Genomic DNA, 14,652 nt, shown 5'->3' with positions numbered 1-14,652 from the left:
CCCTGTGCACTAAACTATGTCAAGTGCACACTGTATAATGTATGCTGGTTGCATGTCATGCTGACAGCAGGCCTGGAACAGCCCAGCTTCTATACCCCCCTTCAGTCTGCGCTGTGTGACCAAGAACTCCCAGTGGGGTTGGTGCTTGGGGGTACGTAGAACACCCGCAACTGCAAGAGGAGCAGAGCTGGTCAGGGGAGTTGGAAAAAGTGGAGCTGGGGAGTGCAGAAAAGATGTGTGGAGGATGGGCAAAGCTGATGGGGGGTGGGATAGCTGTGCAGCTGGGAAGCACAAAATGAACTGATGTGGGGCTGGGAGGGAGCGCAGAATTAATTATTTTGATTTTTGGGAGAAGCTGGAAGCTCTGCGCTGTCAGGCAGCACTTTACAGCAATGTATGAAATCTGATCTCAGCTGGGTATTCTGGCAAGCACTCCTGCAGCAGGGGACAAAAGCTTCTTACTTACTATAAATATGTGAGACTTAGCAACACTGTCACCCACATGGGTTATTGTTGTTTTTTAATCCTGTGTGGGTTTTTTGGGGGTGTGTGTGTGTGTTTATTTGTGATTTTTGAATCTTTTGGGTTGAAAATACCATATTACTTTGATATGCTTATATTATTGTGTGTAGTAATAGGGTAGTGTCCCTTTAAATTCTCTGTGAGCCCTCTGCTGGTTCTCTCCATGTTCTATAATTTTGAAGCAATCACAAACCACTCAGGTCAGCAGTATGTATGCATCTAGAGATTGCTTGCATGTTTATATTTAATAAACAGAGTTATTTGGTACCCAGCTCTACCATGTGGTTTCTCCATACTGCAGTTGTTATGCAAAGAGCAATCGACACAATAAATGGCAATGAGGCTCAGCTTCTAATCCAGGAACACAGTGAAACCGAGAGTGACTGGAGAGGCCTAGTGAAAGTAGAAATAAAAGGAAACTAGAACCACTGGGCATGGAACTGCTCAGTGGGGGGAAAATGACTATAAATGCCTGACCGTTTTGGGAAAATGCAATTGTTTGCAGGCTCATTAAAGGACCGGTCCCCTTTATTGAAAGACTGGAAGTGTATATAATGGTTAATGGTTCCAATAATGAGAAAAAGGTGGTGGTTCTTCTGAGTTTCAATTTATAACCTGCTGCCTACTCTACGAGTTCATATTAAACCCACAGACAGACCACCTGCTGCATGGAGATGTGTGAAAACCAGGCTTTTTGGTACACTGGCAATTCCAAAATTCCTCACCCCCCAAAAAATGGTTTTGAGTCAAAAGAAATGTTTTGCTTTCTTTGACAAAATCATAATGTTCCTTTTTAGATTTTGACCATTTTTAAATTTAGGGGTTTTATAATAACATTAAAGGATTTTTTAAAATGAAATGTTGTTTTGAACTGAAAATTTGAAACATTTTATTTAGAAAGTGTCAAAATGAAACATTTTGAATTTTTTTCAGAATTTTTTTCCATTTTTTTTTCTGACTGAAAAACTTCAGTAAAACCGACACAAATTAATGAAATGCTTCAGTGTTGCTGAATCTACATTTCTGGCTGAAACATTTTGCCCTATTGCTGAGATTGAAACACTTTTGTGTATGGATGCAAGTTAAAAATAGATTTACAAGGAGACAAATGAGTACTTGTGGCACCCTAGAGACTAACCAATTTATTTGAGCATAAGCTTTCGTGAGCTACAGCTGAAGTGAGCTGTAGCTCACAAAAGCTTATGCTCAAATAAATTGGTTAGTCTCTAAGGTGCCACAAGTACTCCTTTTCTTTTTGCAAATACAGACTAACACGGCTGTTACTCTGAAAGGAGACAAATGACATTCTGTCATCAATCCAAGGCCTACGATGTTACAATACCTTAGTTCATGCAGTTGGGCCAGGCAAGAAGATATTTGGAACTTGATATTAATTATTATGTACTTGGGAATGTCTGGGATCTCTACTAGATGCAGTATGTTATAGTATTGGTTTGCCCATGTTTTATTAGAAGTGGTGTGTGAATGTACTTAAATATGACTCTTTTTTTTTTCTTTTCTAGAAGGACAGGAGAAAAAGAAGAGTAAGTTTGAATCGATATTGGGACAGTTACATTCGTAGGACAACTATATGCCTTCACTATAACAATAACATTTTGGTCACTTTAACAACTTGGGTGGTTTGTGACCTTTAATGGTGCCCTGTATGTAAAATGGAATCAGGAACACACTAGGGACCTGCCACAGGCATATCTACAGGCATAGCTACAGAAAAGGCTTAATGGGACTGATGGTTATTCTAGTTACAACCACTGCCATTGGCTCCACAGGATAATGGTCTTTAACTCCACAAAGACCTTCCCTGTTACAAGATGGCTGCCATCTCCCCTTGTTGTCAGTATTAGTGAAGCCCTGGTACCTTCAGTTACATAGCATTTTTGCATAGGGCATCTCTCACTCATTGCTCTCACAAGGACTGACGGTCCAATAAAGATGGATGCCACCTCCATTTGCCTGTACTTCCCAGGGCTCCGCTTTGCATCCTGTCACCAGAGAGGCCATTGTGACATTTGTTATGGCACTTAGGACATACTTCGTTGCATTTGCCACAGCAGATTTGGTTGGGCCAGTATGGTACTGTATCTCTTGAACTGGCTTATTACTGATGATTCAGAAAAATGCCTTAGTTAAAGGAAAGTAGGATCTGCACCCAGAAATATTTTGGGCCCATTCAAATCCTTCAGTATGTGATTTATCTCATAGCATGTGTTTGAAACTAAATATGTGTTAAGCCATCATTTATGCGCATTAAGGGAAAGGCAGAGCTCACCTCTGCTCCAGCAATTTGCAAGTGTCATAGGGACCCTAACCAGCTGGTGTAAATTAGAACAGTAATGGCTCTGTGCTAATACTGTGTAAGGTTTGCCACATCATGTTTGATAAACCTTGTCTGGTTTTTGAGTCTCAGGTAGAGGTGGTTCCAAATGGCATTTTTTCCATAAAAAAGTTCACATCTGTACACTGTATTTCCTCTGATGAACCTCTTGGTGAGGGGAGTCTGTTCATTATGGTCTCACTGGCCCATATAAGAGAATGGGAACATGAGGTAACCAAACACAAACTCCCTCAAATTTTCCACCAAAATATGTCAATTTTCACGTAAAACTAAATTTTGGTTTGAGATGTTTTGTTTTTTATGATAAATCAACATTTTCTGTGTTAAGCAGAATTTTTTTAAAAAAATAACATTTTGTTGTAAACCCAATCATCCATTGAAAAACAGTTTCAAGAGAATTTTCAACCAAGCCTAATTTCAGTCTCTGGTTTCTAACTGATGCTTCAGAAATATGTGGATTACAGGAAACTGGGATGTGCATCCACCATCTATTTTGCCCCTTCTGTAAACCTCCCAAGGACAGTCACTTTATTCTGTAGCATAAATGTGAACATAAACATATGTACAAATCTAAACATTTGGATTTTTTTCTTTTTCAGAAATACCTGAGATTGTGGACAGTAAGTCTGCTTTGATGTCACACCGTTTTCACTCATAGATGATTTTATCATTATGGCTTTGTTTTCTGGGATAGACTTCTTGGACCAGTGGAGAGAGACAGTCTGAGCCCTGAGGTGCTTTCGGCCTGAGAGAAAAGACTGGGATATACTGTATTGAAGACAATGTGTTGCACTTCCCCATCGGAGCTGTGCCCACCAATGGGTTGGCAACCTAGGAGTTGTCTAGATGAATAGTTATTGCATGGGAAGCTGGGTTATGAATCAATAGTGCATTAGCTGTCCTTGTGGACCCTGATGGAACACACTAACGATTCCCTAATGTGCTTTGATCTACTTTGCTTTGAAGCAGGAGTAGCTGAACGTGCACAAGAGTCTACACTTAATACAAGGTCGGCTATTGCACTGTAGATTTACATCCAAGTTTGCTGTGCACTAACTATTCATCTAGATGGAACAACCAGTACAAGACTGAGCAGGAGTCCATCCTTCCTTCCCCCTGTTTTGCATCTCCAGAGAGGGACAAGTACATGAGTTAGCCCTTTCTCCTCCCATGGTCCCTTTGTTCTCCACGACCTGCAGGTGCCACGAATGGGAGAGCAATTCAGGGGGCACATTATTTACGGATTTTTATATTCCCCACTCTTTCCTGTGACACTGCATGTTTGGGGAAGGGACATTAGTGGAATACGGGACTGTTTGTGGGGGTGGGAATGGCTTAGGAGATGGCCAGGGAGGGTGAGAGGGGACTCTACACCAGTGAACTGTTGGAGGTTCACCAGCTGAAGCAGCTTTGAAACTGAGTTACTAATGCCACTCAGTGGCAGTGTGGAAGGCTACTTGAAATGTGCGTGTAGCTCCATACACATCATAGAATATCAGGGTTGGAAGGAACGTCAGGAGGTCATCTAGTCCAACCCCCTGCTCAAAGCAGGACCAATCCCCAACTAAATCATCCCATCCAGGGCTTTGTCAAGCCTGACCTTAAAAACCTCTAAGGAAGGAGATTCCATCACCTCCCTAGGTAACCCATTCCAGTGCTTCACCACCCTCCTAGTGAAAAGGTTTTTCCTAATATCCAACCTAAACCTCCCCCACTGCAACTTGAGACCATTACTCCTTGTTCTGTCATCAGCTACCACTGAGAACAGTCTAGATCCATCCTCTTTGGAACCCCCTTTCAGGTAGTTGAAACAATGCAGCACTGAAACAATGGAGTCACAGTAAGTACTTAGCCATGAAGATTGAAGGACAATTTGAGATGTTACCTAGTGCTCCCCACAGTGGATTGAAGCACTTTTCTGTGTGGATGTAAGCTCATTTCAGTAGATTTACAAAGAGACAGATGACAGAAATTCTGTAGTCAAGCCAAGGCCTCAGGTGTTACAGTACCTCAGTTCATGCAGCTGGGCAAGTCAAGAAGATTTTTGGAACTTGATATTAATTATTATGTACTTGGGAATGTCTGAAATCTCTACTAGATGCAGTACATTATGGTATTTGTCCAGGTTTTATTAAAAGTGGCGTGTGAATGTACTTAAACATGAGGCTTTCTTTTCTTTTTCAGAAGGACAGGACATAAGAAGAGTAGCAGCCATGTTAGTCTGTATCCAAAAAAAGAAAAGGAGTACTTTTGGCACCTTAGAGACTAACAAATTTATTTGAGCATAAGCTTTCGTAAGCTACAGCTCACTTCATCGGATGCATGCAGTGGAAAATACAGTGGGGAGATTTATATACACAGAGAACATGAAACAATGGGTGTTACCATACACACTGTAAGAAAAGTGATCAGGTAAGGTGAGCTATTACCAGCAGGAGAGCGGGGGCGCGGGGGGGGACGGACCTTTTGTAGCGATAATCAAGGTGGGCCATTTCCAGCAGTTGACAAGAATGTGTGAGGAACAGTAGTGGGTGTGGGTGTGTGTGTGGGGGGGATATACATGGGGAAATAGTTTTACTTTGTGTAATGACACATCCACTCCCAGTCTTTATTCAAGCCTAAATTAATTGTATCCAGTTTGCAAATTAATTCCAATTCAGCAGTCTCTCATTGGAGTCTGTTTTTGAAGTTTTTTGTTGAAGAATTGCCACTTTTAGGTCGGTAATCGAGTGACCAAAGAGATTGAAGTGTTCTCCGACTGGTTTTTGAATGTTATAGTTCTTGATGTCTGATTTGTGTCCATTTATTCTTTTACGTAGAGACTGTCCAGTTTGGCCAATGTACATGGCAGAGGGGCATTGCTTGCACATGATGGCATATATCACATTGGTAGATGTGCAGGTGAACGAGCCTCTGATAGTGTGGCTGTTGTGATTAGGCCCTATGATGGTGTCCCCTGAATAGATATGTGGACCCAGCTGGCAACGGGCTTTGTTGCAAGGATAGGTTCCTGGATTAGTGTTTTTGTTGTGTGGTGTGTGGTTGCTAGTGAGTATTTGCTTCAGGTTGGGTTCCCCCCCCCCCCCCCCCACTCTCCTGCTGGTAATAGCTCACCTTACCTGATCACTCTTGTTACAGTGTATATGGTAACACCCATTGTTTCGTGTTCTTTGTGTATATAAATCTCCCCACTGTATTTTCCACTGCATGCATCCGATGAAGTGAGCTGTAGCTCACAAAAGCTTATGCTCAAATAAATTTGTTAGTCTCTAAGGTGCCACAAGTACTCCTTTCCTTTTGACAATAAGAAGAGTAAGTTTGAATTGGTATCAGGACAGTTACATTCAGAGGAGAACTATTTGCCTTCTTTATAACAGTAACATTTACTCAGTTTAATAGTGTGGGAGGTTTATAATCTTTAATGGTGCCCAGAATATAAAATGGGGATTGGAACATAGTGGGGACCTATTAAGCACCCTCCACAGGAATATCTACAGAAAAGGCTTAATGTGGCTGATTGTAACATAGGGAGTCTGTGAAACTTATGTGCTGGGTGTACTGGAGTCAGACAGGTTTCCACTCAGGTATAGGAAACAGAGTATTGCTCAGTGTGCAGAGTTTTCAGTCTACTGCCAAGGAAACCAATTACTTTTTGGGCTTGTCTACATGGGGAGATTGACTGGCGTAATTATTCTGGAACAGCTCCCCCTTTTGGACACTCCTCATCTGGAGAAAAAACATCTTTTCCAGTTTAACTTACTCTCTTTTGGAAGTGGATTAAGCTAAACTGGAAAAGATTGTCCACAGCGGGAGTTACTCCAGAATAGCTATAGAGCTTTAAATTCATACCCTACACTTTTTCAGATAATTTCCTCATGTAGGCCAGCCCTTATTTGGAAAGGTTTGGCCACAAGGTTTGGTTGCAAGCCATTCTGCAGGCGGGATATATACAAGTTCTTTGCTTGAGTTCCTGCTGGTTTTATTCACTTCTTTACTGGAGGAGCTTGTGGAACATAAGGCTACTATGTTTTGGTGAGACCCATGCTCCTCATGGTTGGTGAAATCTTGTGAGGTGTCCACGTCCGTTTCTGGTGGAGATGGTTAATATGCTCCTTAGGGAGGACAAGTGGCCTGCATCTCTTACACAGGCCTCTCTTTCTAGGCCTCTGCTTAACAACCCATCTCTTTACACGTACACGTTTATTAATTTGTTCCTATGCCTGGATCCACAGAGGGATTTAGGGGTTGTGACACTGAGCATCACAACACCTAACTTTTAGGCACCTAGAAACTCACTGGGATAACAATGGGATCCCCATAACCCTCAGTTAGGCACCTAAGCTCCCTGCACAATGCTTGGGGAGAGATAGGCACCTTAAAATAGGATCCACGATAGGCAGCTTGATAGGCAGGGAGTTGCCTAAGTCAACAATGGGAGATGACAATGAGAGAGGTGTGTGCTAAACCCCACTCCTCTCACAAAGACAGGCATCTAAGTCCAGACTTTAGGGAGGTGTCTATGTCTGTTTCCAATCTGCAGCCAGCTCTAGCTCTGGTCTACACTACAGACTGACATCAGTATTACTATGTTGCTCAGTGGTGTGAATAATCCAGACCCCTGAGTGACATAGTTAAACTGACCTAAGCGCCCCCTGTGCGCAGCGCTATGTGGAGAGAAGGGCTTCTGCTGCTAACACAGCTACTGCCTCTCAGGCTATGTCTACACTGTCACTTACGTCGGTATAACTTATGTCGCTCGGGGTGTTGGTGTCCCACCAACATAGCTACCACCACTCATTGGGGGAGGATTAATTATGTTGATGGGGGAGCTCTCTCCTGTTGGCGAAGAGCAGCTACACTGGAGATCTTACAGCAGCTCAGCTGCATTGGTAAGCACTTAGATGAGAGGAAAGTGATCAGGAACAGTCAGCATGGATTCACCAAGGGCAAGTCATGCCTGACTAATCTAATTGCCTTCTATGATGAGAAAACTGGTTCTGTGGATGAAGGGAAAGCAGTGGACGTGTTATTCCTTGACTTTAGCAAAGCTTTTGACATGATCTCCCACAGTATTCTTGTCAGCAAGTTAGGGAAGTATGGGCTGGATGGATGCACTACAAGGTGGGTAGAAAGTTGGCTAGATTGTCGGGCTCAACGGGTAGTGATCAATGGCTCCAGGCCTAGCTGGCAGCCGGTATCTAGCGGAGTGCCCCAAGGGTCGGTCCTGGGGCCGGTTTTGTTCAATATCTTCATAAATGATCTGGAGGATGGTGTGGATAGCACCCTCAGCAAGTTTGCAGATGACACTAAACTGGGAGGAGAGGTAGATATGCTGGAGGGTAGGGATAGGATACAGAGAGCCCTAGACAAATTGGAGGATTGGGCCAAAAAAAATCTGATGAGGTTCAACAAGGACAAGTGCAGAGTCCTGCACTTAGGACGGAAGAATTCAATGCACCGCTACAGACTAGGGACCGAATGGCTTGGCAGCAGTTCTGCAGAAAAGGACCTAGGGGTGACAGTGGACGAGAAGCTGGATATGAGTCAACAGTGTGCCCTTGTTGCCAAGAAGGCCAATGGCATTTTGGGATGTATAAGTAGGGGCACTGCCAGCAGATCGAGGGACGTGATCGTACCCCTCTATTCGATATTGGTGAGGCCTCATCTGGAGTACTGTGTCCAGTTTTGGGCCCCACACTGCAAGAAGGTTGTGGAAAAATTGGAGTCCAGCGAAGGGCAACAAAAATGATTAGGGGTCTGGAACACATAACTTATGAGGAGAGGCGGAGGGAACTGGGATTGTTTAGTCTACAGAAGAGAAGAATTAGGGGGATTTGATAGCTGCTTTCAACTACCTGAAAGGTGGATCCAAAGAGGATGGACCTAGACTATTCTCAGTGATAGCAGATGACAGGACAAGGAGTAATGATCTCAAGTTGCAGTGGGGAAGATTTAGGTTGGATATTAGGAAAAAACTTTTTCACTTGGAGGGTGGTGAAACACTGGAATGCGTTACCTAGAGAGGTGGTGGAATCCCCTTCCTTAGAAGTTTTAAAGGTCAGGCTTGACAAAGCCCTGTCTGGGATGATTTAATTGGGGATCGGTCCTGCTTTGAGCAGGGGGTTGGACTAGATGACTTCCTGAGGTCCCTTCCAACTCTGATATTCTATGATTCTATGATTCTATGGTATAGCAGAGTCGTTGTAAGATCTCTAGTGTAGACATAGCCTTAGAGAGGTGGATTAACTATACCCCTGCGAGAGCTTTCTGCCATCAGCCTGGAGTGTCTTTGTTACAGTGCTAGAGCTGCAGCCTTTTAAGCATAGACCTGCCTCTAGCCACAGAAGCTATTTGTTGCACAAAACATCACAGGAGGAGATAGTAATAGCTCCCTTATGGCTTTTAGCCCAGTGGCTAGTGCACCTGGGATGTGGGAGACCCAAGTTCAATTCCTGCTTCTGCCTAATGGGGAGAAAGGATTTGAACTGGGGACTCCTCCTACTTTTCAGATGAGTGTTGTAACCACTGTGCTATGGGATGCTCTGACATAGTGCTCTCTCAGTCTTACCTGGTGCAGCTTTTCCACTGTGGATAACTAATTAAACAGTCACTGGGCCGGAGACAGAGAGAAAATAAGACTTATTCTGTAACCTGGTGGTTAGGAAAATCGGAGACCCAGGGGCCAGTCCCCTTGTGCCACACAAAGAGGCTACAATAAGAAATGAACATTGTGGCAGAAAAAAAAGGAACTCTGAATGGATTTCTCCTCAATATATTTTGCCATTGTTGTTTCTTTTTTACTATTTTCTGTCTGTCCAAAACATTCAGCAAATGAACAGAGATCTATTTTCTTTTCGGGTCTGCAAGAAATTCCCTCGGAAATCTGTGTCCCAAAACAGGCCTCAGCCACCTTTCATATTCCTCTTGGTGGAAATCCACCCATCCCCCGCATACCCCGAGAGAGAGAGAGAGAGCTATGAAGGACTTACTCTTAGAAATATGAGAGCAATATTTTTTTCTCTAATAAACTTTTTTTATTTATCTCATGGGATGTGTTTGAACTCCAGAAACAGGTAACATGTAGGATCTCTAAAGCCGTGTTAATGCTCAGCATTTCCTCTATTGCAGTAACAGGGGGAGTTTTATAGTTGAGAGTTGAGTCTGGTTGGGAATTTTTTAGAATGGACTTCACGTGGGTGTCAGATTGGAATTTGCCGTTAATCTCATGAATAGGTTCAAGATCAGGCACGTTGGGAGAGTGTATCTGGGTGGGCATGGAGCTGAGAAGCACTTTTGTTTAACCAATGAGAAATGTTCTCTCTTTCTTTCTCTTCATATAGGTGGGAAAGAAAAGCATAATGAAGAAGGTAAGGTTTCCCAGAATCCTATTTGCCCTGCAGCCAGGTCAAATCTTACTCAGTCATATGGAGAGAAGAGAACGGAGAAGGCAAATGATATTTTGTATGCAAGTTGAAGACATCTGCCACTGCAGCGGAAGGAGGTGCTTTATGGGAGTGCTGAGCTTTTAACTTGGTCCTGACTTAGCTCAGGGAGCTAGACTAGATGACCTGTTGAGGTTCATTTCAGCTCTGCATTTCTATGATTCAAAGATAAAATGTGACAGTAACATGGCCTGCTACGTGACAGAATCCAACTTTCAGGAACATTAAAGCATCTAGGGATCTGGGGAAACTCCAGTTTTTGCACCTGTTTTTTGGCTACAGTGAAGGAGTATGAGACTCAACACCAAATATGATGTACAAATGAGGAGATGTGAGGCTTAGCTTTGCATTTCCCCAGTTCTTAGTTTCCCACATGCTGAGCCAGTCCAGTGCCCCCTCCCTGAGGGTTACTTTAGTTACAACAGCTAGTGAAGCACTCAAGGTTAGGGGTGGTGTAGCAGACACTATGCTGGCTTTGTGTTATCAGAGGGTCCTCCTACAATGGGCCAGTCCTCCTGTGGCTGTCAGCGTTGTGCTGAGGGCACAGCATAGAGCAGCCACACCACAAGAAAGAATCTGGGTCTGTGTTGGGAATCTCCAGAATGGCCCCGTTTGGCAAAAGTCATTGACTTTAAGGCTCAGTGATGTAAGAATGAGGGTAACAGGTCTTATTGTTTCCTGATCTTTCTGTTTCCTTTCACTCAAGTGGGAACAGGAGCTGGCATTACAGAGATCCAAGGGGTGGGGGAAGAGTGGGTTATTATGGAAATTGGAAAATTCTTAACTACATTAGACTTTTTTGATCCTGTTACTGTCTTTTTTCCCCAGAATTACAGACTTTGAGGTCTCGAGTAGGTAAGAAAAAATTAAACTTCTGGTATTCTTGAGGAAAGAAATAATAAATTCTTTAGTAACCCTATTTAAAATCACAGCTGGCCCAGGAGTGGCACATAGAAAGAAGGCTGAAAATTGTTTCTTTTATAAATCCCTATTATAAGATGCTCAGAGCTTTGTGTAACAGCATTGTTCTGGTCTAGAGAGGTCTCTGTTATGTCCCTGCCCAAAGACTTTATTTCCCTTTTAGGAAAATTTTAAACAAAAGCTGTTCAGCTCTTTCTGAAAAGAGAGTGAATATTTTTTCCACATTATTAGAAAAAGAAGAAGGAAATTGTAAACATTTTTTGTGTGGAGTCATAAGGCCCAAATGGCTGAGAGCTGAAATCTACAATTTGAAACTGCCGCATGTCCATATTCCTCACTGAGGAGCATTGTACAGCCTTGCTCTAGAGATTCTTGTAATAAGCCATAAATCCATTGTCTTTATTAAGACCAGGACTTTTAGTGACTAGCAAAGTTATGAATTTAATCTTTCAGTCTCATCTTTTGAAGGTGTCGTGCATGTTTCCTTTGAGGACGAGGACTGAGAGGTCAGATATGGAGGGATAGTTTAGTAAAAAATGTTCACCCACAGGTGGTAAGGTGTCTTTGTCTTTATCATTTTCCTGTTTGAGTTCATTTGAGAATGTAGTGATTGTCTGGTTTCACCCAAACAGTTGTTGAGGCATTTAGTGGATGAGGTACCCCACATGTTGTGATAGGCATGTGTCGGACCTGTTAATCTTGCTCACTCCATATCTGACCTCTCAGTCCTCAAAGGAGAGGCATAATATTCACTAACCCAAAATAGATTAAAATGATGTCAATATTAAAAAGTTATTTTTGCTTTGCAGATGAACTCCAGATAGAAGTGGGTAAGTTTTGCATTGACTTTTCAAATGTAACTGTCAATTCAGTTCCATGCTCAAAAAAAGAGATGAAAATAGAAATTAAGTCCTCACAGTTACAAACACAGGAATTGAATGATTTTACTTGTTAGAATATTATTTTTCTAAAATTTGGTAGAATATACAGATCAGTGCTACAGCCCTATTCCTGCTCTCATTGGGTGAAAAATCTCCCCTGTGGAATGGGTTATTCATCATTTAAATCCCAGCTAGCACTTCAAAATAGAGCATGGGTGTGTACCTTGTGCTGCACAGGTCTCGTCCTTCTCTCTGTCCAGGGATGAATTTCACCCTAAATCAGTCAAAACATGTCTGTGAATATAGGAGGAGTGAGGTTCTGACAATCTATCATCAATTATATGATTTGCAGTTTGCCATTGACTTTAATATTGAAAGTAACAGCACACCCTTTGAGTTAATGAATGTGCTGACAAAATATAGACCATCTAGTAATCTTTCGGGTGGGTTTTTTGTTTGTTTGTTTTTGTTTTACTATATCTCTCAGTTATCTCCTCTCCACCCTGCTTTGTGGGCTGGGGATGGCAAGACATACACTCCTGTCAGGCTTCCGGGGTGTGGGAGCCCCTCCAAGCCCTGTCACCCTGGCCAAGGTGTTCCCCTGAAGGGTGCAGCCAGGAATCTCTTCCTCCCACCCCCATGTGTTTGGAGGCTGGTAGTGAGAAGTATTTCCATTACAATTCCTGGGCTATGGGGCTTGGTGGAGCAAGAGAGGGGAGTCGAGTAGCAGAGCCAACATGGATTGGCTCCTTCCTGCATAGCACTGAGATGAAAGGGCTGAAGGCATCAGCACATTCCTTATGTGTCTCATCAGTATGTTTAAAACCAGACACTCCTGCTCCTAGCAAAAATGAAAAGGTGATGATGGGCTGTGTGAGAAGGTGGGGACACATTCTTTACCTTTTCACCTCATGCCCTCCATCCTCACCTTACAAGAACTGGGACAAATGTTTTCAAACATTATCATATGCCAAACAGCTCTTTATCAATGTATCCTCTTCTATTTTATTCTGTTAGTAGTAGCGCTGGGTGGAAAATGGTTTTCCTGTCCCGTTAGAATTTTCAACATTTCAAAACATTTTCCCATCCTGAATCAGGATGAACACTTGAAATCTTGAAATGTTTCACAAACCAAAAGACCCCTACCCCTACCCAGTTCACTTTAGGTCAATTGAAACATGTTGTTTTGATAAATTTGAAATGCTTTTTTTGAGATTTTGAAGTGTTTTCCTTTTTCAAAACCATTTCAGTGTATATTTACTAAAATCTCTAAACAAAATAAATCTCTTGACTTTAAAATTCAAATTCAAAACTTCTCAGTACAAAAATGTTGAAATGGGATGTTTTTAAAATCTCAAACCTTCTTTTATGAAAAGTTTGTTGATTCACAGTTTCAGTGAACAGAACATTATTCAGTTTTGATGAATCAGCATTTTTCAACTAAAAAACATTTCATTGAAAAAATTCCCAGTCAGCTCTAATTTCCTGTTTGAATTTGTCCAATTTCAACTTTCACGGGATCGTCTTATACATTTCTCTTCTAATCGGCTCTTCAATCTAGTAGAGAAAGATATGACATGGTCACGTGGCTATAACCTGAAACTAGACAAATTCAGACTTGAAATAAGAAGTACATTTTAATGGTGAGAGTAATTAACCATTGGAAAAAAATACCAAGGGTTTCTAAGAATTATCTCAGGGAAGTTTTGTGGCCTGTCTTATCCCAGGGTTCAGACTGTATAATTCCAGTGCTCTCTTCTGGCATTGGAATCCAGGAATCCACCGTGGTATCCAAGTATCATTGGCTTTGATCCTTGCACTGTCCTATTTCTGTACTTATTGTACTTCATAAATTACCAAACTTTTCATAGATTCATAGATACTAAGGTCAGAAGAGACCATTACGATCATCTAGTCTGACCTCCTGCATAACGCAGGCCACAGAAACTCACCCACCCACTCCTGCGAAAAACTTTGTCTTGGTTCTGGATATTACTTTATTTCTATATACTATGGGGACAAAACTGGAAGTACAGGGTTATGCACATGGTTTTCTATTTCTTTTTCTTTTTCTGGAAGAATCCAGAAAGAAAACAGTTAAGTCCCATTGACTTTTCTTGCTTTGAGGATGTCTGGATGGATAATATTTGTGGGAGATGTGGAACTATCAAAACAGAAGAGATTGATGATTGTCGGTGTGTCGATGAAAAGGGTCTAGCAGATGGGAGTGATGGGTTGTGAGAGCAATTTCCAAGGGAAGAGAAGGAGTCTGTAGAGTTTCCCACCTCTTCATGGGGTGAGGTTTATTTAGAGGTCTGTAATGGCTAGGAGATGAGTCTGGTTGGGTACTGGACATAGGGACAACAGTTGGGAGTGTGTTTGACAGTGGAATATATGGGGTGTTTCATATTGAAGGCTTTGGGAGTTATGTTTGTGAGTAATGTTTGTGAGTATTTGTTATCCCATTACACACACAAACTCACAAATGACTGCAAAAAGAGAAGACTATCAAAACAGGAAAAAAAAGTAA

General features: G+C 42.2%; 1 protein-coding gene across 4 annotated transcripts in view; it reads left to right on the top strand.

Moving 5' to 3' along the window:
• LOC114018365 (butyrophilin subfamily 1 member A1) overlaps positions 1 to 14,652 on the top strand; it is a 187,874-nt gene that overhangs the window by 57,331 nt on the left and 115,891 nt on the right. For 2 of the 4 annotated variants that reach the window (XM_043534746.1, XM_043534745.1), the window contains 5 exons: positions 3,478 to 3,498; positions 10,219 to 10,245; positions 11,149 to 11,175; positions 12,051 to 12,071; positions 14,198 to 14,218. In XM_043534746.1, the coding sequence (XP_043390681.1) occupies positions 3,478 to 3,498; positions 10,219 to 10,245; positions 11,149 to 11,175; positions 12,051 to 12,071; positions 14,198 to 14,218 (117 nt within the window). Of the gene's footprint in view, positions 1 to 2,045; positions 2,067 to 3,477; positions 3,499 to 10,218; positions 10,246 to 11,148; positions 11,176 to 12,050; positions 12,072 to 14,197; positions 14,219 to 14,652 lie in introns of all 4 variants that reach the window. The other 2 variants (XM_037888674.2, XM_043534744.1) reach the window with 2 other exon arrangements.

This window comes from Chelonia mydas, chromosome 23 (genome assembly GCF_015237465.2).
Source record: "Chelonia mydas isolate rCheMyd1 chromosome 23, rCheMyd1.pri.v2, whole genome shotgun sequence".
NCBI classification, from domain to species: Eukaryota; Metazoa; Chordata; order Testudines; family Cheloniidae; genus Chelonia; species Chelonia mydas.
This window is presented reverse-complemented; position numbering and strand designations above follow the sequence as displayed.